The sequence below is a fragment of the Tetrao urogallus genome (genome assembly GCF_951394365.1).
Source record: "Tetrao urogallus genome assembly, chromosome: Z".
Taxonomy (NCBI): domain Eukaryota; kingdom Metazoa; phylum Chordata; class Aves; order Galliformes; family Phasianidae; genus Tetrao; species Tetrao urogallus.
Window position 1 is genome coordinate 46,840,463 of NC_136816.1, and position 27,866 is coordinate 46,868,328.

The window sequence follows — 27,866 nt, forward strand, 5'->3', positions numbered from 1 at the left end:
AAAGCATAGACTATTATTTTCTGCTCCTTTTTACTGTGGGCATGAATGACACTGGAAGCTGGAATACGGGCAGAATTAAAGAATAGTATAAAGCCATGGGAGTGCAAGTGAAAAAGACTGGTGTCCAGGTTACCTTCTCAATTTTGCCAGCTGGAGGAAAGAGGGCAGCCAGAAATTGACATATAATGCCTGTCCAAATTCCAGCTATATGACTGGTGCTGACACAACGCTCGCAGTTTTCATGACGATGGGAATTTCTATGAGGATTACAACACATTATGGATAGATGGGATATGTCTGTGTAGAAAAGGCAGGGCTATCTTCAGCAGTGGGCTGACAAACTTATTGAGGTGGGCTTTAAAACTGAAGGGCTTGGGGTATGGTGTCCAAAATGGAAATGCTCATGCCATTGAACTAACTCGTGAAATAAGCAAGGCCAACCAAAACAGTGACAAATGTTCCTTAGCTGCCTTCCATCGCATAAGCCAGAAGGCCAGTCACCTCAGCGTTATGTATAGTTACAGAAGGTCTTCAGTGTGTAGACCAGTCACAAGCAGTGTACCTCTTGAAGGGATCGTTCTTAAGACAGTATTCTTCAACATCTTCATCAATGACATGGGCAATGGCACCGAGTGCCATTGCAAGTTTGCAGATGACACCAAGCTGAATGGTATGGTCAATACATTGGAGGAAAGGGAAGCCATCCAGAGGGACCTGAACTGGCTGTAAAAGTGGGCCCATGAAAACTTAATGATGTTCAGGGCAGGGTGCTGCTCTTGGGTCAGGGCAATCCCAGGTATTTTATACAAACTGGGAGAAGAGCCCCTTAAGAGCAGCCCTGTGGAAAAGGACTTGGGGGTTCTGGTGGAAGAGATGCTGGACATGAGCTATCAGTATGCGCTTGCAGCCTGAAAAGCCAACTACATCCTGGGCTGCATTAAAAAAGGGGTCGCCAGCAGGGAGAAGGAGGTGATTGTCCCCTTCTACTCAGCTCTTGTGAGGCCACATCAGGAGTACTACATTCAGTCCTGGGGCCCTCACTACAGGAAGAACATGGAGCTCTTAGAGCGGGACAAGAGGAGGGCCACTAAGATGATCAGAGGGCTGGAGCACCTCTCCTATGAGGAAACATTGAGGGAACTGGGTTTAGACTGGAGAAGAGAACACTCCAGGGAGACCTCACTGTGGCCTTCCAGTTCTTGAAGGGAGCTTATAAACTCCCTTTAGGAGTTTATAAGGAGGGAGAATGACTGTTTACAAGAATGGACAGTGATAGGAAAACGGGGAATGGTCTGGAACTGAAGCAGGAAAGGTTTAGGTTAGATATTAGGAGGAAGTTTTTCACACAGAGGGTGGTGACATACTGGAACAGATTGCCCAGGAAGGTTGTGGATGCCCTATCCCTGGAGGCATTCAAGGCCAGGCTGGATGTGGCTCTGGGCAGACTGATGTGGTGGTTGGCGACCCTGCACATAGCAGGGGATTGAAACCAGATGATAATTGTGGTCCTTTTTGACCTCAGCCATTCTAAGATTCTATCATTCTATGATCTTCTTGTATCCCCCCAAGGAAATATAAATCCTGTTCCCTTTTCTTCTTTAAAGTGACTCTATACCAATGGACATAGCATTGCAAATAACAGAAGAATTAGAGATCTGTGTACAGTCCAAGGACCATGATCTTACTGAGATCATGGAGACATGGAGAGACATTTTGCATGACCGGAACACATTCATGGATGAGTATGCATTTTTCGTAAAGACAGACAAGCAAGATGATGCCACGGAGCTGCACTTTATGTGGGAGAAAACTACATGTATTGACTTCTGCCCAGAGATGAATGATGAGTGAAGGAAGAGCTTCAACAGGTGACAACTAAAACAGGAGAACAGGTGACAACTAAAAGGAAGGCCAATATGGGTGACATATTTGTGGGTGTGTTCCTCCTCACTAGAAGGAGGAAATTGATGAAAGTAGTCTCACAATCACAGGCACCAGTTCTCCTGGAGGACTTCAACCACCATGATACTTGATGGGACAGGCTGGATAGCTGGGCTGAAGCCAATGGGATGAGGTTCAACAAGACCAAATGCTGGGTCCTGCACTTTGGCCTCAATAACCCCAGGCAACGCTACAGGCTTGAGGCAGAGTGGCTGAAAGACTGTGTAGAGGAAATGAACCTGGGGGAATTGATTGATGCTCGGCTGAACATGAGCCAGCAGTGTGCCCAGGTGGACAAGAAAGCCAATGGCATCCTGGCTTGCATCAGGAACAGTGTTGCAAGCAGGAACAGAGAAGTGATTGTCCCCCTGTACTCAGCTCTGGTGAGCACCTCGACTACTGTGTCCAGTTTTGGGCCTCCCGCTGCAAGAAAGACATTGAGGCCCTGGAGTGGGTTCAAAGAAGGGCAACAAAGCTGGTGAGGGGTCTGAAGCACAGGCCTTATGAGGAACAGCTGAAGGAGCTCGGAATGTTCAGCCTGGAGAAGAGGAGGCTCAGGGGAGACCTTAATGCTCTCTATAACTTCCTGTAGTGAGCTGGGGATCAGCCTCTTCTCTTGTGTAACTGGTGATAGGACCAGAGGGAATGGCTTCAAGCTGCGCCAGGGGAGATTCAGGCTGGACTTTAGAAAATACTACTTCTCTGAAAGAGTGGTCAGGCAATGGAATGGGCTGTGGAGGAGTCACCAATCCTGGAGGTGCTCAAGGAACATTTGCACATTGTGTTGAGGGACATGGTTTAGTGAGAACTATTGGTAATAGGTGGATGATTGGACTGGATGATCTTGTAGGTCTTTTCCAACCTTGATGATTCTGTGATTCAGTGATTCAGATTAATTAATTTAAAATATTGTTTCTAGGAGAAGTTCAAAGGTTCTGTATAAATTTAGTAATAACAAATTTTCAGTGCTAAAGAATAAAATACACTTCACTGTTTGATAAGATTTTCTCATGCAAGCAATGACAAATGAGATCTCATTTGCTTTCTTTACACAACGACAAGCAGAATAGAATTTGCAACAAGTAAGCGTGTGCAAATACTAAAACAAATACACATTTTAGCATCTAACTACTTCACAAAATGCCAGTGACGCATTTCAGGGGGAGTAATTTTAATTCTGCACAGATTCATCTTAAAAGCACACTGTCAAGTAATTAAGATTACAAACGCTCAGTACATGAGAATGTGTTAGGAAAAAATTTTAAACAAAAATGTGCAATCTCAAAGAATTTATTACTTACTTCTTGTCAGTAGTTTGTTTTAATGCACCACCTCTCAAATTGCAGAGACAACATTCCTAAAAATAAAAACAGTGTAGAAACAAGTGAGCGTTATTGACTGGTTACAAAGCAGTCTTACTAAACTGATCTTAAGTACATGTAAATTGCTAATATAGTTCAGTACTGGCATACAACCTGCCACTTAGAAGCACTGCACTTCCTTACAGAAAAAATAAATAAATAAATAAATAAATAAATAAATAAATAAATAAATAATAATAATAATGATAACAAAAAGACTGACAATTCAAAAGAGCTGAAGAAAAATAAGTTTTAAATACTACTCTTGAATAAAGTTACAGAATCCTTTTGAAGGCAACACCAAATGAAAAAGCATTCAGCTAGTACTGCAACAGAAAGGCTAGAATTGCCACGAAACCTACTATAGTAAAACACAATAAAATGATACATAATTAGCTTAATAAAAGTTAGGAAGAAAGCACTGTCTCATAAGCCATTGATTCAATTCAAACAATGAAAGACATTCTGTGTTTGATACTTTCTTTTGAGAAAGACTTACCCTAACAAGAAAGTAATTCCTTGCAACTAATGAATTTTCTTCGCAATTTAAGCAGATAACATGTTGCTTTACCTACCAATATCACAGAGCAACGTATTTTTTCATACAGTGCCATTTTAATGTAGTTAATGTTATTACAGAGGTGTACAGACGTGAGGTTCATTGCTTTAAACACAAGAGACCTAGGATTGAACCCCACTTACTCCAGGTTCCAGTTCACCAGAACTCTTAAATCCAAAAATCTAAAGGCTTAGAATAACAATCCTTTCTGGCATGCAAAGGAGCAGAAACAGGTAGTTTCTGCATCAAGAGAGGAGAAATGGCCATAAAGGGGCTACTCCTGCAGAACTGAGTGGCTTTTTCAATATTTACTGTCTGTAATTTTACAGAGACTCAATCAGCAAACAAGTCAATAGGATTATACTAAAAATCCACAGGACTTTTCCATTTGACTGTTGGAGAGTAAGTAAAACTGATCCTTGCAAAACCAACACTTTTACTCAATCGGCTGTATCTTTGTGGGGTTCTCACACTTCATTGAATGAAATCTTCTCCTACCAAAACCAGACAGAAGCTAAATGGGGCACAATTACAGCTAATTCTATAGCACTGCAGCCTCTTCCACACGGTTTCTCTTTAGATCCTTTCTTACAAACCAGTGAAAGAAAAGTCTATCTCTTTCTTTAATTCATTTTAAACTCCACGAGGTAATGGGTAATCTTTTCTGCTATTAATGTTGATCTTAATATGCAGAGCATGCCAACCATTGTCATGAGCTACTGACCAATAGAATGCTTTAGTTTTAAACATGATAGTGGGATGCAAGATGAGAAAATTAAAATTAAGTTGGCAAGCTCATGAGAAATCAAAAAAAAAAAAAAAATGAATGATCCAAGCAGCATACAAAATATTCAAAATGGAACATTCATTCAAGAATGGGTAAATTCCTGCAGTTCTGCAGGAGTAGGAAGCTTACAGTATAGGGGATGAATAACATCTCCAGACTCTTGAAAAGAATATGACTCTGATTCAACTGAAAGATTTGTGGGGAACTACTACCTTATCTCCCTTCAAACTGAAAGTTCAGTAGACCACTCACTTGTGGATTCTCTTTTTTTGTTGTAATTGTTGTTGTTTGTCTATAATTAATAGTTTTAATTAATTTAATTAATTTTTTAATATTTGCTATAAAAAAGATTACTCTTGTTCAGTAAAATAAAATAGAGCCTCTATTTTGTGAGATTTTATTTTTTATTCTAGCCTACATTGAAATTCAGTACTAGAATGAGAATGAATCTTTCCTGCTTCTAATAGATATTTTTAAGGAAAACCTTAATCTGATCATTTGCTGTGTAGTTTCTCAATGCAACTACAGAAAAAATCCAAGGCTATAAAACGATTCTACAAATAGATTACGCTAAAATAATAATAAAGTACTACAAACAAATTTCTGTTTTCCTGTCTCTTAGACACAATATAAAGAATTCTGAATTATACACTGCAATTCATAATTCTTACCCAGTATAGCACAGAGCTTTCGTACGAGGTTGAAAGGGAAAAAAAAAAAAAAAAAAAAAGAGAGAGAGAGAGAGAGAGAGAGAGTTGCTTTATGTATTCCCAGTGGCAGCCTGACGCTTGACAATTTTTTCCTATGCAGGGCCTGTAGGAACTGAAATCCACATATACAAGTCTTCAGTGCATAGGCAGTAATGGTGGCAATAACCACACAGTCATTCTGTGGTAGATACCAACAGTAGGAACTTGAAAATGTCATCAGTGTTTATAGCAAACCTGTGTGGACAGGCCCAGAAGTGAAGGCTTTCAGATTTTATATCCTATCTTTGCAACGTATTGTCCTACATCGGTGCAATATGACCATTACTTTATCTCCAGTTTTGGCATACTGCAAACAACGAAAATACAGGGGAAGCAATTATTAGAAGTACTAATATTTCTGGTAAAGATGTGCCTGCTATGGACAGCCGTGAGATCAGACATACATTAGCATTTATAACCCCTGTCCTCATACAGAAAGAACGAGTATTCACTGCATATACAATTAAGGATAAGCAAAAGACTTCAATGTAGAGCCTCACTGTAGCATCACCTTATTCACTATTCCTTTGCAAAACTTTTAAGCAAGTAATTTTATGTCATATGTATTTGCATTAAATAATAATTTCTTATGCACGTTATTTCACACTTATCTAGTTATTTTACACTTATCTAATAATTAAACCTTAGAATTTTTTTAATTGCTCACCTGCTTAAAAATCACCATAACATTCTAGAATTATAAAAGAAAACACTCTTTTCCAATAGCTGTATAAACTAAGCCATTCCCATATAATTCACAGTCTTTATTACACTAATGTTTGCTTCGTCTTTTAGATTTTTAGTGGAAACAATGCATTTTTTCATAACAATCACATTCACAGGTTCTGGACTGCACGGTTTTCCTTGTTTACAATTGAACAGTGAATTTTGCAACCACCATTCCTAATCTAGTCTATTTTCCATTTGTCTGTTTCAGCCACTGCTATATAGTATATATATATATATATAGTTCAAGGAAATATATATGTGTGGGTGGATAAAAACTGTGTAAATAAAACATATATTATTCCTAATTAATTATGTCTGACATTTTTCCAAATTCTTAAAAAAAATGTGGTGATATAATTTCCATAATCAATCTAACAATCTCTTCCAGTCCTTTCACATTCCTGCCAGCAGCTAACCTGAAGCTTCTCTGCTGTCATTTAAGCTTTTTTCGCTTTTTGCTTTATGCATGATAAAAATGAGAAACAGATCGTTCCTTTAATTTTTGCCAGTTTCCACCTGCAGCTTCTTACTAAGTTAAACTATCACTAATTTTTTACTCACTATTTTCATTTGAGGTCACATTTTTCCTCTAAAACGCAAAGAGAGCAAATAATCTACACCGTCAGGCAGAGCAGGATTAGCTGATTTTGTGTTAATTCACTATAGTAGATCCTACATGCATGTCCTCTATGAACAGCAACAACTGCATGCACCAGAACCCTCAGAAACACTTCTACAGCAGTGACTGGTATGACTGCTCCATATTCCCGTATCTGTACTCTAGCTTCAGCATCTTGAACTCTTCCCTATTCAGCTGCACCCTGTTTTCAAGAGTATCTCAATAATTGAACAAAACTTCGTTCATTTCTACCTATTCTTATTCTTATGGACCTTAATTAAAAAAAAATCCACTCTTTCTATTCAGTTAGCACCACCTGCAACAAGTGGTAACTATGAGATAATTAATCAGGTTGGTGGATGTTCAGGCCAGGAAGGAAAAGACAAGTGTGGAGTATGAGAAATGCCAATAAAATTATGAGTGGCTTGGAAAAAGACTTCACTAAGTAGACCAATACAAAAACCAGGTGGTTGCTATCAAAGGACAACAGAAAGCAGCTAATCCTAGATAGACAAAAAAAACCCAAACCATTCTTCACAAAATGTGACTTAAGTTTGCCACACGTGAATGCTAGAAGTTTACACCATTTAAACAAGAAATTCATTAAAAAAATTCATCATTGGCCACCTTCTAGTGAGCAAATAGACAGACATTGCCCTTGGCTACGGCAGTTTCCTATTTGCATATTGTTATAGACTGGGAGAGGATTAGGGAATGCTTACCTAAGGTTTACATTCTTCCCAAGGTATTCACTTTTGGCCTTGTTGAAGACACTGGAACAGGCTGCCCAGTGAGGTTGCAGATGTCATCTCCTTGGAAGCACTAAAGGCCAGGCTGGATGGGGCTTTGAGTAGACTGGTCTAGAGGGAGGTGTCCCTGCCTATAGCAGGGTGCTGGAACTAGATGATCTTAAAGGTCCCTTCCAACCAAACCATTCTGTGATGTTTATAATAAGTACATATTTTGTGTGGTAAACTGAAGCAAGGAAGACATTTGTAATGTTTTTAGCACTGCTTCAGTAAACAGGACACTGTTTATCCAATTCATAAAACACTGTTTTTTATCTCAACTATGTTCCTATGCTTCTTTTGACTGTGATTAGTGTCTAACAGTCCTAAATATTTCTAGTGAGAAATCAGAACAATTGTTTTCAGTTTTAAGACTGTTCTGCTGTAAAACTGTTAAAGAAATGCTGACTTATTAGCCATATTTACAAGCTGGTTGGTAGAAAATTGTAACTACTTAAAACTAGTATCTAATCTTGAACTCTGCCACAACCAAGTGACATAGATACAATTTCTATGGTTAAGGCCAAGAAACAAATTTTGTGTTCCTCAGAATGTTCTGGTTGGCTTTTTGAAGAGCAGCCTTTGAACAAAAAATGCCCTAAGTGTTTCACCTTCTCTAACTGCCCTGTAATACCCAGCATAACATCTCTGAATAGCACTAATTCAGCTGGCATTGGTGTCTCCTTACTTATCTGATGTCCCTATCTAATTTATTTTGGTATCTACAATTTTGTAATTAAAAAAAGAGTCCGTTTTTCTCTTAACACATTGGCAAATGCTATTTTCAGAAACTGTCCACTTCTGAGTATTTTAATCTTTCCACACTGCCCTAAATAGTGTCATTTCTCGTCACAACATGTACATCTGAAGTAAAAAACATAGAGGGTGTGACATGGAGAATGTTAGATGGCCTAATAGGAAACACTTTCTGCAACACGTAACTGTTTCCAAGCATCCAAGAAAGATTATAGATATCCTCACCTTTGAAGAGAAGCCTAAAGGACAGAGCTTAGCTGTGTTTTAAATAAACAAACAAATAAATACTAAGAATCAAGGGTACAAGAAACAAAAGTAATTATTTTCCCTCAAAAGAATGAGACTGCAGAAATAACCACCACACTGAAGCTAAGCAATTAGCAAACACACAAACAAAAATGGAATGACAGCATTTCTACTGATAAAAATATATATAGGATTATTCTTATTACTGTAAGACAGTATTTGGAAACAATGGTAAATATTAAAATCTAAACATCAGTAGATGAAAAGCTGTTTTTTCAAGAAATCAGCACCACTGTGCTGGGATATTCTGCTACTGGCTATTTCTATCCTTCTCCCTGCCCATAAAAATTGTACTGGGCTCCTTTGCACAAGCAAGACATGTTGGAGCTGTTGGAATAGGTTCAGAGGAGGGCCACAAAGACGATCAGGGGGCAGGAGCACCTCTCCCATGAAGACAGATTGAGTCAGTTGGTCTTGTTCAGGTTGGAGAAGGGAAATAGATCTCTTTACGGCCTTCGAGGACCTAATGGGAACTTGTAAAGATGATACAGAGCAACTTTTAAATGGTCTGGTAATTTCAAGACATAGGGGAATGTTTCCAAATTAAAAGAGAGGAGATACAGATCAGAAGTTAGGAAAATATTCTTTAATAAAAGGCTGGTGAGACACTGGAACAGGTTGCCCTGAGAAGCTGTGGATGCCCCATCCCAGGAAGTATTCAGCTTCAGATTGGACAGGGCTTTCAACAATCTGATCTGGTGTAAAGTCCCTGTCCATGGTAAGGGGCTTGGAACTAGGAGACCTATAAATTTTCACTCAACCTAAATCTAAACTATTTTATGAATCTATGAAATACAGAGGTGCTCAAGGCAACCAGGCCTTTTCACATGATTATCAGTGGCAAGCCAGCATAGAAGGGAATTTCAAGAAGCAATTCCTTACTGTATGAATTACAAAGCACTGGAATGAGTTTGCCCACAGAGGTAACGGAGTCTTCCTCCTTAGGCAGACAGACTTAGTGTGTGTTATTCTGCATTAGCACTGGGTTGAACCTGATAATCTGCACAGGCTCCTATAAACCCTAACTATCCTGTGATCTGAAGGTTTAAATGGATTTCGTGTCTGAGATTAAAAAGATATTGCCCAGATTTAATACTCTTCATTTTCTATAACACACAGAAACTCAGTATTTACAAATCTTCTAAAATAAACTGTGTCAAAGACTTTTCTTACAAGCAATGCATGTCCTGGTAACACGCTAATACCAAAACCAGAAATTCAATACTTTCCATCTCTGATTAGAATAACTAGATAAATAAATTAGCAATAGCACCTGTGGTCCTCCAAGTAAGTAATCTTCTTGCAGAGAAGGTTTGGAAAGAAAAAGGTAGCAGACACATAGATAGGTAAAATTTAGCATCACTTTTCTAAAAAGGAAAATGCAGGAAATCTGTCTTTTTTTTGCTAAAAGCAGTTTTTTACACTCACTCCAGAACTTTCTCTTTATCAAGAACACCAAAATGCTTTAAAGCTTGCTAACGAAATCAGTCTGAAAATTAAAACACTTTATGCCAACTCACATGTAATGAGTTATCTTGGCAGTTATCAGGCTGTGAAAACAGGAGTTTATAATAGAATTGCTGACATTGTACCAGTGAGAAGGGCATGACTATAAAAAGACTATTCAAAATCATTATTTTTAGCGGGGTGAAACAGGGTAGTTTCTGGGCTTGAATGAAGAACGCTCTTATGTGCTACTTTTCAAATGCCTTGAAAAAAAAAAAAAAAAAAAAAGAAAAAATCTGTCAGCCAATGTACTCTAACAACAAAACACATACAAATCAAAAGACTGAACATAAGCATTAGAAATGTAAAGCACTAGAAAGCTTAATCTGCAGGGAAAAAGAAAAAGAAAAATGCACTACACTGTTTAACACTTACACTCAGCAAAGGATGTTTGAAATACATACAGTTCTTGAAATCAGTGCCAACTGACCAGTTTAGATGCTGCATTATTTCTGTAGTACTATAAAAGGTTACGGTAATCTGCGAAAATTTACACTTTTTCCCCAGTTGTGCTATTAACAATGAAGTTACTATGAAGTAAGACAGTGGAGCACACTTCCTCACTTACTCATATCTTTCTCTTTCCTGTCCAAAATCCTTTTGTCCTCTAAATAATAAAAGTACTTACGTTTATGTACTATAGCTACTAGATGACTACATCCTTGCACATTGTACACTACGTTGCATTCTCCATAATGCCAGTCATTATTCATCCTGACTTCACTAGCTTTCTTTAGCTGAAGCATTTAAGATTAATGAGGCGTTTGTTCTCAATCAAGACACTCTGTATGAATACAGTTACACTTTCAGGAGCCATGCAGATGACTTATTTAAAATTATTTAATTTTTTTTGTTGTTCTTCTGAGAAGATTGATTTATGGCTATTTTTGTCCATTAGCATATATGAATTTTGTATCAGCCTTCCACTTGTCAATAATTATTATCAAACAGGACCTACTGTGTATTAGACTATAAAGATACATTATCATGGTTCCAAGAGCATCCCAAAAGATGAAAAAGTTAAGTATTGTAAAGCATGCTATTTCAGCAACTTAGAGAAGCTGCGAAGGCAAGAGAACAGTACGCTTCTGAATCTCAAACGCAGTTTTCCTTGGGTAATTCCATTTATATTATCATCACAGAAAAGTCTGGCTATGAAAAATGAGTCCACTAATGCATTTTGCTATTTCCAAATTTTAATAACATTCCTCATTGGGATTCACATAAAGTGCAATCTCATTCAGTTACTAATACAGCTAAGACTCCTATGCTTTCACCCTTCATCCTTTTACAAAATCGTAAGAGATATACAAAAACCTCGTAGAGTTCAAATTTTCTATAAATTTAATACAACTGACTGAAGTTTAAGAAACTATTATCTACAAAGCGAACAACAAATCTTCACAGTTTAAGCAAAGGAATGAAAAGCAACCATCCCTGATTTGAAATGAATTACAAAGTCTAAGTCAAGATCTGTAAAACTCTTTTCTTTCATAACATCCATTTTATTCTCCAATGCACAAAACTTTGCCTTCTCTCTGTTTCCCAACCAGTTTTCCCTTCAAGATTTGAAGTTTTACCCAGAAGAGAATTCTTCAAACAGGTCTTCCTCAGCTCAGTCTCCCTTTTCTAGGAATAATTGTGCCAAGAAAGTAAATCAAATTTCAGATATTCTGGAAGATACAGGCAACAAATACTTCTGATATTAAAATCTTCTGATTTTGCAACCTTCTCTAAAGCAAGAATTGAGTTTTTGTGGGTATGTAATTCCTACAAGTCAGACAGATCTCAGTTTCACATCTTCCACAAGATGTCGTGGTTCTGTTATTGAATGCTTACCCTGAACAAGAATTAAGATCAACACATTTTTTTTCATACAAAAACTGTAAGTCTTAGCTGTCTGAGCTGGAATAGAAATAATACTCATTCTATACTCCCCCCCAGTTTAAAAGGTCATACCAATAAGTAATTTATTTTAGTTCCATCTCCCTCTCCAGAGATGTCTGTGGTACTACAAAGCAACTTCAAATATAATAAAATATCATACTAGCAGATAGAGAAAAGAGATATACAGATAAAAACCTGATTTAATAAAAACAAACAAAAACAAAACAAAACAAAAAAAATATAATATAATTCAAATATAATTCAAAGGCAACATAAAACTTACAGCTGCAGTTGGCATGACCACCATAAATGCACATTTTTTTTAAAAATGTTATGCCCTGACAAGCCCAGCAGTTGTCTTTTTAAAAAAACATTTTTCAAGAATAGTTAAAGCCACGTGTATCTTAAGAATAAAGCTAAGATTAGATGACAGCTTTTAGGACAAGCTAAAGTTATTAACCAGAAGAAACAGAAGCTTAATGTTAAAATGACAAATAGGACCCAAATAAGTATCAGTAGTTCTTAATAACACTGACATCAGCAAGGAACTGCTTGCAAACAAAAATACACTAATACACTCAGGTTGTTTATCAAACTGATGATTTTTTCCTCCTTGAGAACTGTTATCACAGTTACATAGTTTTGCAATTAATGCTACTGCTCAAACAGGCAAAAGAGAACCACAGAAAAAAGTAACCTCAGTGTCTATTTCATTATTCTGACTTGAGGCATAATCAGCGCTTCTTCAGCTACTCCTGACAAATGCCTTTCTATCATACTTTCAAGAGTCTTCAAAGAGTAAATTCTACAAAATCTCTACATTCCAATATTTCACTGTATTTAGAAAGGAAATTTTGCAAGGTGTCATGGTATTAACACAAGCTTCTGTTGAAGAAGTTTAAAGCTGCTACAGCTTTATCTTGTCCCTAAACTGAGGGAAAGGCAATTGATAATGTTTGTCTTTGATTTATTCTGATTGTTTTGCATATGACACTACTACTTATTTCCTTCCTGTTTTCTCTCAGCTATATTGAACAAGCCCTCCCTTACGGGCCCTTTTCAGCCCTCCCTTACAGAACTGCTGACATCTATGAGAAATAATTGAAAGAATTTTTTACCTTTAAAAAAAAAAAAAAAAAAGTTTTTAATTACATGTCATTATCTTTCAGCCCATTCAATCTAATGAGGTTTTTTTTTTTTTGAAGCATTTGTGTTCACTGCCACATAGTTCATCAGCTGGGCTCTCATCAAACATGAAGAGAATAAAGAGATAATTTCACATGCATTTCAAGCTTCACTCCTGGTATAAGCTTAAACATCCTGGTCTGATACTTCAGATTTATAGAACTGATAACTTTGTGACCAGAGTGTTCACAATTCTGGAAGGCAGCAAGAACTATTGCCTGCCCAGGCATATTATTATTATATGTGCCTATCTTATTTGGGCACAACTGATAGCTTCTCTTTAAGTACAGATCATAGAATATCCTGAGTTGGAAGACAAGGATCATTGAGTCAAATCCCTGACTCTACAAACGATCACCCAAAATTCAAATTATATTACTGAGAGTGTTGCTCAAATGCTTCTTGAACTACAGATGGTTTGATGCCATATCCACTTCCCCATGGAGTTTGCTCTGTTTCCAGCCACTGACAAGAACTGTACCAATCTGCTGAATTCAGTCAATACAGTAACATTATTACTACTCTACAAAACAGCAAGATCAAATCTAAAATAGTAATCCTCACCCAAAATAGTAAAACTCAACCTATAAAATGTCCGGGGTCCATGGTACCTGCAGAAAATTCATTAAGAATGCTTCTGTACTGATCTTTTTCATCTCACTGAAATATTGAAAGGAATGAAGAAAGAATATTTTGAATAACACCTGGCAAACAATAGACAGTTGTGGAAAAATCTATGACATACTGCAAAAGTTCAACACCTTGGCAGTTTCATATGAAATATATTTCCCCATCTCCTATATAATGACCTTAAATTACTTAAAATAGACCATTCTGGCTTTCCACATATGCTTCATAAGGACATGAAGAGCAATCAGCAAATGGTGCAGAGAAGGTTATTACCCTCTGAGTAACATAAGACAAATGGTGGCCTGAGATACTGAGTGTCGAAAACAGATCCATACTGCTGTATGTTTGGCAGCTGTTCATCTAGGTCATCATTCTTGTGTGGCTTCAGTAACAGAATTTAAAGCATTACCAAAAGTCCGTGAAAGTTAGGATGAATCAAATTTTTAGCTTGTTTCTTTTTCACAGCAGCTATCATGGCAAGAAAAGATATAAGGCACTTCTTCTATAAATACATATCATTTGTTGTTGCCTAGCTGTTTGGAAATAATTGACAGATTCATCATTTGTTTAGTATTTCCCTTTGAATATGAGCTAGGTTGACTGTCAGAATTCCTTAGACCACCAACGCCCTACTTTTATAAAAAGGGTACTAAATTTTCCAGGCACCTCACAGAAGCTTTGTAAATTCTCAGAGATTACCACAAATACTTCTGAGATTGCTTCAGCATCTCAAGAGTTTTGAAAGATGCTTCTATTAAAAAAGAAAAACTGAATTGGCTAGCATTCACATATGAGTAAATAACAGCACCATTTGTATCCCTGATAGTTGGATTTTTCCTATTTAACTTCTCTTTCAGATTTCATATCTACTATCTATCATTTCTATATCTTTCAACTAACAATGAACAGTTTGCATTGATATGCAGTAACAAGGATAAGTAATAAAAAGAAATACAAGATAGCCAATTATGTAGGACAACTTTTAAGCAAATTTATTATTAGTGAGGGATGCTAGATTAATAGCCCTAGGGAAAAAAAAAATGTCTAACAAGACTGCACACAAAAATAAAGTGTATAGATAAGCAAACATTATTAAAGTTTCTAAATTCATCATGACTGATTTATTTTTTCTGATACTTCAGACATCTGATCTTAGAACAGGAACACATTTTTTCTAGTATATATCTAATCAATCTTCAGCATTTCAGTAAAATTCCCCTGAATTACAACTCATGACAAATTTTAATCCACAGACATTTCTAAAAGAAGAGATTTTGCAGGGCACCAGTTCATTTTACTCAGGTCACCAAATCAGAGGTATATAAAAACCAAGTTGTTGGCATTAACAGTTCAGATTTGTAGGTGTATCAATACACATAAAAGCTTGTGTTAATTAACAGCAACTCAGTTAAAAGTAATAGCTGAAGTTTACATTAAATAAATTGTCCTAATGGGCATATATACTACCTGGCAACACTGCTTTCCACTCCTACAACCTTCTTTTCTCCATTCTCTGAAGTGTAATTTTTCGCAAAACGCAAACTTTAAAAACACTTTGCAAATAAGTTCAATTTGGCTATTTTCTGTACGTTTTTGATATTCCAGTTATTATTTCAATACCTTGTCTCGACTCTTCAAATAATATGACCAAAAACGCTTCCCATACAAATTAGGTCTTCCTCATTTTCAGAAAGTTGTATGCATTGTAATAGAATAAAACAAAAAATCTTCAGTAAAACATCCATAATTCTTTGCATGGAAGATGTTAATGAGTCCAGATACAATTCTGAAAACACTTCATTTTTGACAAAGGAACGCTGTCTTTGGTTGAAATTTTTGCCCAGAAGTTGACCAAAGAAAAATTCTAATTAGCTCACTCTTGAATCTGCCCAAATTTTCCTTTACCTATCATATTCCACCATTTCCCCTCATTGAGTATCAGACAGAAAGCTAGGAAACATGCACAAGGAAGGGTGAAAGCAGAATACAGAGTGACCAGACAGAACTAAAATAACCGATATATTCTCCCCCTCTACTCTGTTCTCATGAGACTCTACCTGGAGTATGGTATTCAACTCTGAGGCCCTCAACATAAGAAAGGCATGGGTTTCTCAGTGTAGGACCTGCACCAGGGGAAAGCCATGAAGATGATCACATGGCTGGAGAACCTCTCCGGTGAAGACAGGCTGACAGAGCTGGGGTTGTTCAGCCTGCAGGAGAGAAGGTCTCAGGGAAACCTCATTGCAGACTTTCAGTACCTGAAGGGGGACTACAGGAGAGATGAGGATGAACACTTTAGCAAGAAGTATGGTGATAGGATCAGGGTAATAGCTTTAAACTAAAAAGAGTAGACTTAGATTAGATACATGGAAGAAATTATTTGCTGTGATGGTGAACCACTGGAACAAATCACAGAAAGCAGCTGTAGATGTTGCATACTCAGTTCTAGGCTGGATGGGGCTTTGGGCATTCTAGTCTAGTAAAAGATGTCCTGCCCCATGGCAATGTCGTTAGGTTAGACTACCTTTAAAGGTCACTTGCAACCTAAACCATCCTGTGATTCTATGAAATTAAAACTCAAGTCAGTCATGACATCAGTATCTTTCTTGTTACAGTCCACATACTACTGTTTATATCACAGAATTGTAGGGCTTAGGAGGCACCTCTTCTGGAGATCATCCAGCCCAGCCCACTCTATTAAAGCAGGTTCCTTACAGTAGGTTACAGAGGAAAGCATCCGTGGGCTTCAGACTATCTCCAGAGGAGACTCAATAGTCAATCTGGGCAGCCCATTCCAGTTCTCTGTAACCCTCAAGATAAAGAACCTCTTTCTCATATTTGTATGGAACCTCCTATGTTCCAGTTTTTATATTCTCTTCAGTGCCAAGTCCCAGAACTATCTACATCAAGTATTAACAAATTTTAGATTGTACTTTGTTTTACAGTTTTTCAGTGACTTTTAATAAATATACACACTATGACAAACACACAAAGAATAAGACGCTTTCCAAATATCTCTGCAAATGTTATCATTTCACTAGCTATTGGCATCAGATTTCAAGCTAATGCTCTAATTGTTTTATTTTTTAATGAAAACATCAAACTCAATCCTATTGATGTCATTCATGAATATGAATATTCTTAGAATTCACTGATTCATCATAGCTCTATCTTCTCTGAAAGGAAATTAACACAAGTTTCTGATTAGCAGTGGGGCTGTCTACTCCTTTTTAACTGACAGTCATATTCCACGTTAATAGTAAACTTTTATTTGCTAGTGTAGACATTTTCTTTTCCCCTTGACCTTCCCCTGACTCTAGCACTACAATCACAAAAGTAGTTCCAAAGATCCTAAAACTCATGATTGTCTGATAAGGAAGCTATAACAAGATTTTCTAGTTACCTATGCAAGATGAAAATTGGATTCTACCTAGTAAGAGTGCCTTGCCTTCTAAAATGAGAATACATTACGGAGACAGAAATTGATCCAATAAATATTTTAATAGCTATGCACTGAGAGAACACAGGACTAAACATTATTAATGGACCTTATTCTTGTAATGAGCAGTTCTAAGCCACTCTTTTCATTTTGTTTTCCCCAGCTTAGGTAATACCTGCAGTAAAAGTATCAGTTCTGCTTTTGTTTCCTCTCAGCATTCACAAAAGAAAATTAAAATGTTGATAGTGCAGAAAAAGTTTTTATGTTCATTGTTACTTCAACTTCACTAGCACTACCACTGAATTTCTTACAGGTGCATTTCACAGTTGCAAGAAACGATGTTTGAAAAAGTGACACCTTATTTTCTTCTAGTTTGAATCCCCATCTCTTCTTTAACATATATAAAAAGTTTTATCATGTCATTAAAAGATTTAATGCACTTGAAATACATGTTTTTAACTGAATGAAGAAAAGCTGTGCTGGCATAAAAACTGATTATCACATTTCTTCAAGCTGTTTTAAGGAAAACAAATATCATATGACTTACCAGGGTAGCTAATAGATTGGTAAAACAAAATTTTAAACTTGTTGTCATTTAAGTGGATACATGTTTAGGGGTTTTACTAACTACCAACTGTTTTTCTATTTATTCCCAGCTGTATAAACTACTACATATTGTATTTTTTAGGGTCTAACAATAGGCATTTGGGTGCTTCAGAAGTGAAACTTCTTTCTGTCTGTACATCACAGTAAACCTTAAATGCTGTAAAAGAATAATTTCATTCTTGATTGTAATTTATTATTATCTTTCCCTTTTCTCTAACTGCCCATACAGACATATTTGAATAATAATAAAATATTTAGAGGAAATCTCATTTTCTTTCTATTACGCGCACTTAAATTGCCAGTTGTTTCCATGAACAAGGTTTTATACACATGCATGTTCTGTTTGCAAGGCCCTTTTCTTGAGTGTGTAAACCTCCAAGTTCAGCTCTCAAAACTCAGTAACTTTTTACACCGAAATCTAGTATTCTGTACATTACGTTTCCTCTACAAAAGTGTCTTAAGAAAAACAGCACAGAAACAGGGTTTATTCTATACTTAATCTGTAATGCGTTAGATAACCAAACAACACGTAAAACTTACAGCTGTCCATGCTTCTGTTCTGCATCGAGAACACAACCATTCATTATGGATTTCATGAGAAGGAACACCATAGCAACCTAGAATGAGAGAGCTGATTTGATTAATATATTCTGTATGTCTAATCATGATGTCATACAATTCAACTATGTACAAACACCAGTAAATCATATACTGTGATCAAGGAAAGTTTTCCACTGTTAGGATTATTGCTGTTCTATAGTTTGTGTGTATGTGTGTGTGTGTGTGAATGTAGCCTCCCCAGACTTCCAAACTTTTAGAAAAAGAAGAGCCACAGCAGGGTATTTTTTTATTTTCTGCAACTTCAGTAGCAAATCATCAGTTCTCCCTGCAATAACAAGGAACAATCTGAATCAATGTACTGTGACATTGTACATCAATGTACAATGACATTCTATGCAATTACACTGCATCTCCATTTAAGGACTTCTTAGATGTAAGCATTCAAGTCCTACTATATGTAGAAGATACTACAGAAAAATCATGCATTAATCAGTCACTTGAAATTAAGGATGTAAGGTGGAGGAAATTGCTGTATTAAATAATTAATAGAGATATAGTTAATAGAGATATTCACAAATCCTCAATTTTAAAAGGATTTCATCTTTACAACCTGTTAAGGAAATGCTAACATCACAGATGGGTTTAAAATATAAGGAGTAAACTTAAAGGCTTAGTGTTGAACAAAAAATCAGAAGTCTCTGCTCCCCACAGTTAAAGGAAAATTGCAAAACTAACTCTTCTTTAGTTTCAGAGCAACCATAAACAAATAACAGAACACTTAACATAGGGTAAAAAAAATGCAGCCAGTGATTTCAAGCATTAATTATGGAAAATGTTTTTCAAGTGCTTACTTAGACATAGCAGAAGCTTACTTAACTATTACTTATCAATAAAACAAAATTTGAAATGGCACTGCTACCAACTGAAATAGTAATGTATTTACTTGCATGTACTCGTACACAACACTTCGCACAGGAAATAAGAAGACTTGTTCCATCCTCATCAATTAAGGCATTTGATGGAGAGTTTTCAGTGTTTTCTTCGCTATAAATAAAACACATCTCCGGAATAAGAGGTCTGGACTTCTCATTTTCAATCACTAGTTTTTCTTCTAAGTTTGCTTCCTTGTAAGTAGAATTTTCTTCATCAAGATTTTCTGGCTGGAAATAAAATAAAATCACATTTAAGTAAAAAGAGGAGAGTCTTTCTTTCTGCTCTTTTTAATTATGGTCAAATGCCTTCTCCACACCATGCTCCTCCATTAATAATGTAACAGTTTATAAGAAAACTAACTACTGCGGGTTATCTATCACAATCATTCTATAGTTCCTTGACTATTCAAATAATAAAAAAGCACTCAGTCTGAAAATTAGCATTATTGCAACAGCATTCAATGATACAGTACAATTGACTCCCACTAAGCCCTTTAGAGGGATCCAGTGCAAAAGGTCTTTTTTCCAGGTCCCAAACAAAGGGGTTTCCTGTTCAGTAGCTGCCGAATTAGTACTGTATCAGCATTTTTAGCTGATGTTTGACACAAATTCCATAAGCCAATATCAAATTGTGTCCTGGATAAGAAGGTTTCTATGGAAATACAGTTCTTGAGAAGGCCCAAGTACTGTGAGATGATGCTTTTTCAGCACTGTAGGAAGGAGCTGTGGAAGCAGTTTTGATGAAAGGCATTTGACAATGGACATATAAGGAAGTAACTAAAAGATATAAACCTGTGTGGATTAATCACCATCAAAAATGCAACTTTCTGTATGTGTAAGCACACATGCACTAAAACCAATCCTAAATAAATCGCAAGCAGAAGGCATACACTCTCTGTAACAAAAGATAAATGAAGGTGGATCAAGCATCATCTCTAGTTTTAACAATATTGAGTTTATTTACTCCCCATACAACCAAAATCAGTAACTTTAACTTCTTTCTAATGTAATAGCAATTTTCGGGAAATGCTGAAGCTGGGCAGCTATTTCACACTCCTCAGAAATGAAACTCTAAGGATCTTGCTTACCTTGTAGTATGGCATGAGAAGAGTGCAAATTGCACAGTAGGGCTCCTTTTTTGCACAACATGCATTGTATTCTTTTTCAGCATTGAAATTAGGTGTTCTTGTCTGCCAAAGGTGGACAAGAGGCCTAGCCCATGTCTCTGTCTCTTGAACTTCCTCTTCAGTAAATGCAGTTTCAGGCAGTTCTTAAAGAAAAAAATCAGAACAAGAGGTAGAGGGCAGAAACTGTAACAAATTAAGTTCTGTTTGAACATCAGGAAACACTTCTTTAATGTGCAGGTGATGGAGCACTGGCACATACTGTCCAGAAAGGCTGTGGAGTCACCCTCCTTTCAGGTCCAATAGACACCTGGTTCTGGGCACCCTGCTCTGGATGTCCCTGTTTAAGCAGGGGCTGGACCAGACAGACCCCCTCAAGGTCCCTGTCAATCTCAACTAGTGTGTGATTCTATGAAAGCACGCAATTGGACATATTCTTTTCCTGAAAGAGAGAGAAACAATACTGAATTTGTCATGTTCACTAATAGCGAGACCAAACAATGCTAAAGAAAGTCTGAGAGTGAATACAAATGCAGAAGTCTAAAGAAATTATGCATCAGGACAAGCACACAAAAAAGCACTTTGACATCACAAGCTGACTACTTTACAGAAAGTATTTCAGTAGCTCTTCAACTAAAAATTGTATTCATATCCTTATTCATAACATTAAAAACTGTCTCAACTCTTCCAAATGTTGTGGATGTTGTAGAACATGGGTGACAACCTTTTACTTTGCCTGGGCTGCACTGGGTGAAGAAGAATTGTCTTGGGATGCCATCTTTGTTGTTGCTGAGTGATGGGTGCACCCCCAGGGCTGGCCGGGCTGCTCTATAGGAAAGAGCTGCTGCCATGATGGCAGGGTGTGAGGCTAATTACTAGCTGTCCGGAGCCATGGGTTGGACATGCCTGTTGCAGAAGCTCATTCATTCACAGTGTGCCTGTGGAAGACTTTAATTTTAAAATTCTAAAGTTGACTTTAAGAAGTTCAAAGCCTCTAGAGAAGATGGAGAATGAAATCAGATTGAACCCTGAAGAGAAAGAAATTATCCAATAGGTGTAATCTGAAAATGTAGTCATTTGTTCTTGAGAAAGATGCAGAAAAAGGAATTCTGAGAAAAGTAGACGTCATTACAGAATCACAGAATCACAGAATTGTAGGGGTTGGAAGGGACCTCCAGAGATCATCGAGTCCAACCCCCTGCCAAAGCAGGTTCCCTACACCAGGTCACACAGGTAGGCATCCAGGCAGGTCTTGAACATCTCCAGAGAAGGAGACTCCACCACCTCCCTGGGCAGCCTGTTCCAGTGCTCCGTCACCTCACTGTAAAGAAGTTCCTTCGCACATTTGTGTGGAACTTCCTATGCTGCAGTTTCCGGCCGTTTCCCCTTGTCCTGTCTCCACTCACCACTGAAAACAGTCCGGCCTCACCATTCTGCCCCCCACACCTTAGATATTTATAGACCTGGATCAGGTCCCCTCTCAGTCTTCTTTTCTCAAGGCTGAACAGACCCAGTTCACTCAGCCTTTCTTCATAGGAGAGATGCTCCAGGCCCTTCACCATCTTTGTGGCCCTCCGCTGGAGTCTTTCCAAGAGGTCCCTGTCTTTTTTGTACTGGGGAGCCCAGAACTGGACGCAGTACTCCAGATGAGGCCTCACCAGGGCAGAGTAGAGGGGGAGGATCACCTCCCTCGACCTGCTGGACACGCTCTTTTTAATGCACCCCAGTAAGCCACTGGCCTTTTTGGCCACAAGGGCACACTGCTGGCTCATGGCCAGGTCATTATCCTCATTTCAACTGGTATGGAGCTAATTTTCCTTTCTGGAAAGCTGGCATAGTGCTATGCTTTAGTTTTAGGAGAATAATATTGATAGCACTGATATTTTAGTTACTACAGAGCAGTGCTTACATACAGTTGAAGACTTTTCAGCTTTTGTGCTGAGGAGGCTGGGGTGCACAATAAGTTGGGGGGACAGAATCAGCAAAGCTAACTCAAACTTGTCAAAGGGGTATATTTAAGGAAAAAAAGTTTATTTCAGAAGAAAATTCCAAAAACAAAAATATGCTGTGAAGTATATTAAGCTGAATTATCATGTTCTTTCAGCCTATTACTGCCTTCATCCACTTTACAAAAAATCAGTAGCTTTACAGGTTTCCTGGTATGTTAAATTGTCACGAGTTGCTACAAAAGCATTATGAAGTTGATAGCACTTTTATCAGTACTGAATAAAAAATGGATTTAAAATATTGTATACAAGCAGTCCTAACATTTTCAAATATATATACATAATGAAAGTGAATTTTATTCCCTTTTATATTCCCTCTTCTCTCATGAGAACATAAATTCAATAAAAAATCACCAGTAATGAAGGTAGAAGGACAAAGACAAAATGTCTGCCAAAAAAACTGTCATCAAGTCAATATTCAGCAGCAGTTCTTTACTGCAGATAATACAGCTGTAAAACAATAGCAACAAGAAAACAGCTGAAAATAAGGAGGAGATAACATAAAACGCAGGCATCACTCTTCTAGTCTTCTGCATAGCTTTTGTTGCTGTTGTTGTTAAGGGTCTTATTAACCTAAAGAAAAATTTAAAAATTATCAATTATATTATTTCCCTTACTTGCATTTTTCCAGAACTGGCTTCAATTTTGCTGGCTCTTTTTCCCTAAATTCATTTTTGACAGTATTTCTCCTATGAAGCTAATACTACCATTATTTTAAATGTTTTCACTATGTACTCACAGTGAAAGGATTTCATCGAGCTAGGTAAAGAAAGCAAAAAGAACACGAAATCTGTTGAGAAGATTTGTAGCTTATGGCTTCTCTATCTCTTATCTACTTTGAATCTGATATCCTTTGATCCCATAGCTGTGGGAATAATAAACTCCCATCAACCCCAAGCTTGTGCAGGATCTGCCACTCCATCTGGATGCATGTAAGTCTATGGGCCCAATGCAGTACATTCCAGGACACTCCAAGTGCCTGCTGATGTCATGACAGATTTTTCAGTTATTTTTAACGGTCTCAGGAATCTGGAGAAGCCCCGCTCAACTGGATGCTGGCAAACACCGTCTCAGTTTTCAAAGAAGATCCTGTTAAACACAGGTCTGACAGTCTCACGTCAGTGTCAATTAAAATTTTGGAGAAGATTACTGAAAGATTACTCAAAAATACTTGAAATACAGCACATTCACTGATCATAGCCAACAAGAGTTCATGAGGCATAAGAGCTGCTTAATGAATTTATTTTACTTTTATAATAAGTTTTACTATTGTCTCTGACACTATCCTGGGCATAATATCCAGCATACAGCCAGACAAAAACACGATGTGTTGGCTGAACAACTGGCTGACAGGTCAAGCTCAAAGGGTTTTAGTAAACGAAGTTACATCAGGCTGGCAACCAATCACTAGAGGAGTTCTCAGGGTTCATCTTAAGGGTCAGTTTTCTTTAAAGCTTTTATAAATTATCTGGACAAAAGATTCAAATGCATTCTAAGAAAGCTTGCAGATGATACCAAATCAAAAGAAGTTGCTGCCTCCCTCAAGGGTGGACAGGTATTGCAAAGAGATCTTGAAGAGGGCTGGGCAATTTAACAAGTGCCAGATTCTGAGCCTGGGAACAGAATTCTGGGACAGGGAAACCTTCAACATATGAACAGACTAGAAGATGAGACTGGCAGATAAGAGGCTGGAGACCAGCCTTGCAGAAAGAAATCTGGGAGTTGCAATCATTGCCAAGACAAGTATGAGTCAGCAATGTGCTGTGGCAGCATGAGGGCCAACGGTGCCATGGGATGCATGAAACCCAGCACTGCCATCCAGCGAAGGGAGCAATTGCCCTGCTCTGCTCTGCACCGGTGCTGTCTCACATCAAGCACTGCATGCAGTTTTGGGCACCACAACATGGGAAGTACGTACAACTATCAGATAGCTTCCACAGGAGAGATGCAAACATGGTGAAGGGTCTAGAGGGCAAGGCATGCAAGGATCAGCAGAGGTCCCTGAGTTTGTTCAGCTCAGAGCAGAGGAGCTGAGGGGAGGCCTCACGGCAGGCTGCAGCTCCTCACAGGGAGCAGAGGGGCAGCGCTGAGCTCTGCTCTCTGGGACAGCAAGTGGGAGCAGCATGGAGCTGCTCTCAGAAACACGGTTTGAACTTCAGGTGGTCCTGTATGGAGCTAAACGTTTTTGTTGCTTTCCAGAACTTTGTATTTTCAAACTTTGTACTTCATTCCAAATGAAGTGAAGGAAAAAACACTGTACGCATACTGGACTGCACCTTTACCACCTCCAAAAAAAAAAAAAAATTACGCTTTTACTAAATTTTGCTCTTTGCATCATGTTTAGACTGTTTCCAGTTATTTTTTGATCGGAAACCCTTCTTCATTACTTCCAAATTGTAACAACTGTAATTATTTCTTCAATTTCTTTGAGAGAGGACTGTCTTCCCAGTGCACCTTACTACAGTCTCTTAGTCTATGAGCTGCTCTAAAAATAATGCCTCCTATTTCATGACATTGGCCTACAACATCAGAGGCAGATAGGGTGGCATGGCAATAAAGGCTGAACATTGCCACCAATATTCTGTTACATTTTGTTGCTGTATGACAAATGGCAGCAGAGGAGCAATTTGACAGAGTGGTGTCTGATATGGAAGTGTGTATGAAGTAAAGGCGTCAATGAATTAATTATTCCATGCAGAAAAAACTGCACCCACTGACACACATCAGCGCTTACTAAACATTTAGGAACATAAACCTATGGATGTGAAAACAATGAGGCAGAGGTGGTGCACTTCAGCATTGGCAAAGGCAACAGTGGGTCACCTCCACTGCTGCAGATTTTTACAAGCACAGCATGCAGGCTCCTGTTCACTGCTGGTGAAAATGCATAGATACTGGTGGTGAGTGTGTTGTATAATAGCAATCAGTAGCTGAGAATCTGCTCTATCAAAAAGCTTTGCATCTCTGTGCTCTTTGCATCTCCAGTAGTTTCCATGGAAATACATAGAAGGTGTTGTCCCTCTTTCAGGGACTTCAGAAATATTATTTAGTCTCCTCAAAATCAACATTCCCACATTAAAATCATAAAATGTCAAATGAGATTGATATGATAAATAAAGTTACAGAGTACATGAATCTCATTACAAAACATGGCAACAATATTGCCTTCAATAACTTTATCACCACGTAGAACATGCAGTCCTACATGTAGATGTATTTTAGATAAACTGAATTTGGGAAGTTTCACTTTGGTTGTTTCTTTCGAACACAAACCAACAGCATTGATGGAAAGAATTCTAAAGTCAGTTTCTTTGCTGGTATAGGAGTTAGCTTTCTTGTTTCCATAAAGTCACACAAGTTACATATTGTGAACAAAAAACTGACAGCCTAATTATGCAAAACAGGCAAGAAAATAAAAAATCAGTTCTCAAACCATTCCAAAGAAAGTCTTGAACATAAAAAATTACTTGATGTAACAAATACTACTGTCTCAGAACATTTTACAGATGTTCCTTTCTCATTCATGTGAAAATTCCTAAGTACTGTTTATGTCCCCCAAAAATGTGGAAAATATTTGTTTTTGAGAAATTATTTTGGTATTTGCTAAGTAGTATACAATTTCTCTTATTCTCTTTCATTACTTACCACATATTTGAAAAACAATTTCTGACTTAGCCTAAAATAAACTTACGTTCCCAACTCACATTGATACGAGTGCATTCAAAGTGGTTCATGTAAATTCAGAATTTTTTTACTAGATACGTGCATTATAAGCACAAATGTGACCAGCATCAAATTATGCTCCTACACAACTATATATATTAGTGCCATATACATACATATTAGTTTCCTTATACTCAAGACCTGCCAATACTGAAGTTTCTCCTCCAAAAGTCACATCTACTTTCCAAGGCCACTGTGTAATGTCTCATGAAGTACTGTAACAAGATTTTTCACTCAAAATCTTCCATATTTACACTGTTCTGCAAAAGTCCACACATTCTGTCAGCATGCTGCTAGAATTCGTTTCAATACCAGTCACTTGTGCAACAATGCCAACCAGCAACATGCCATGATTCCATTATTTGGTCAAACATTGTAATACTTTGTCCTGCTTCTTTGAGCAGCTAGTAATAGCCCAAAGAGATAATCAGAAATACTCAGATCAGCCAATGCAATCAGATAAAACACAGTGTATGTCTACACAGAGTATTTTCTTCATAAAAACATTTGCAGCACAGCTAAGGAATCTGGTTTGATTTTCACTTCTGTCATCACCTGGATGAAATCATAGAATCACAATCATAGAATCTTAGAATGGCCTGAGTTGAAAAGGACCACAATGATCATCTGGTTTCAATCCCCTGCTATGTGCAGGGTTGCCAACCAGCAGACCAGGCTGCCCAGAGCCACATCCAGCCTGGCCTTGAATGCCTCCAGGGATGGGGCATCCACAGCCTCCTTGGGCAACCTGTTCCAGTGTGTCACCACGCTCTGTGTGAAAAACTTCTTTCTAATATCTAACCTAAACCTCCCCTGCCTCAGTTTAAAACCATTCCCCCTTGTCTTATCACTGTCCATCCTCATAAACAGTCATTCCCCCTCCTGTTTATACACTCCTTTCAAATACGGGAACGCCACAATGAGGTCTCCCCAGAGCCTTCTATTCCCCAGGCTAAATTTAAGCAATTTAAAGTATGGACCCCAGGACTTACACAGCTTTAAAGATGCTGTGTAAGGATTATGAACAGATGTATTGCAAAGATCCCAGGCCTCCCCATCTGACAAGACAAAGGATGGCTGCCTAACAACAGGACCACACAGGCCTGCGCAAGAGATATTGTGAAGCCACGAACACAGGCTAGTGAACTGTATAAAGACTGTCAGCTGGAAAGGGAAAGAGCGCACCGTTGGTGGAGCAGAGACTCCCCGGCCGCCCAGCGCTGTTTTGCTTACTTGCTTGCTATAATAAAAGACGATTTCCAGAATGTATAATTGGGTTGTTCAATTTGTTTGGCATAATATATAACATGACCAGCTTCCAATTATTGACCTCATAGCTCACCATACCTCGTAGTTCATTGGCACTAAGTCCTGAGTAGGATTGTACACACATGCGTATCAGAATTCCCTGGTTAGAAGTCAGAAGTGTCATTTGTTTTTATACTTACATTCCAAATCAAGAATTAATCAAGACAAAAATGAATATCGCATTCTTAATGCTCTTTGGCAAAGGACAGTCATCTTGCTCATATATATAATGGGATATATCTTGCTGTCAGAGGAAATAAAATGCAGGGGCTGCTTGCCATGGCAAGAAAATTCAATATACATTTGCAGATCAATTGACAACACTTTTCAAGAGTTTAAACATTCATGCATAGCACATAGGCAC

The 27,866-nt window shown here is 37.8% G+C and overlaps 1 protein-coding gene across 1 annotated transcript in view; it reads right to left on the minus strand.

Annotated features, from left to right (window-relative positions):
- KDM4C (lysine demethylase 4C) overlaps nucleotides 1–27,866 on the minus strand; it is a gene marked incomplete at both ends in the record, with an annotated part of 281,788 nt that overhangs the window by 78,648 nt on the left and 175,274 nt on the right. The window contains 4 exons of the mRNA XM_079548519.1: nucleotides 3,243–3,298; nucleotides 18,389–18,465; nucleotides 19,353–19,569; nucleotides 20,430–20,611. Coding sequence (XP_079404645.1) covers nucleotides 3,243–3,298; nucleotides 18,389–18,465; nucleotides 19,353–19,569; nucleotides 20,430–20,611 — 532 coding nt within the window. The remainder of the gene's footprint in view (nucleotides 1–3,242; nucleotides 3,299–18,388; nucleotides 18,466–19,352; nucleotides 19,570–20,429; nucleotides 20,612–27,866) is intronic.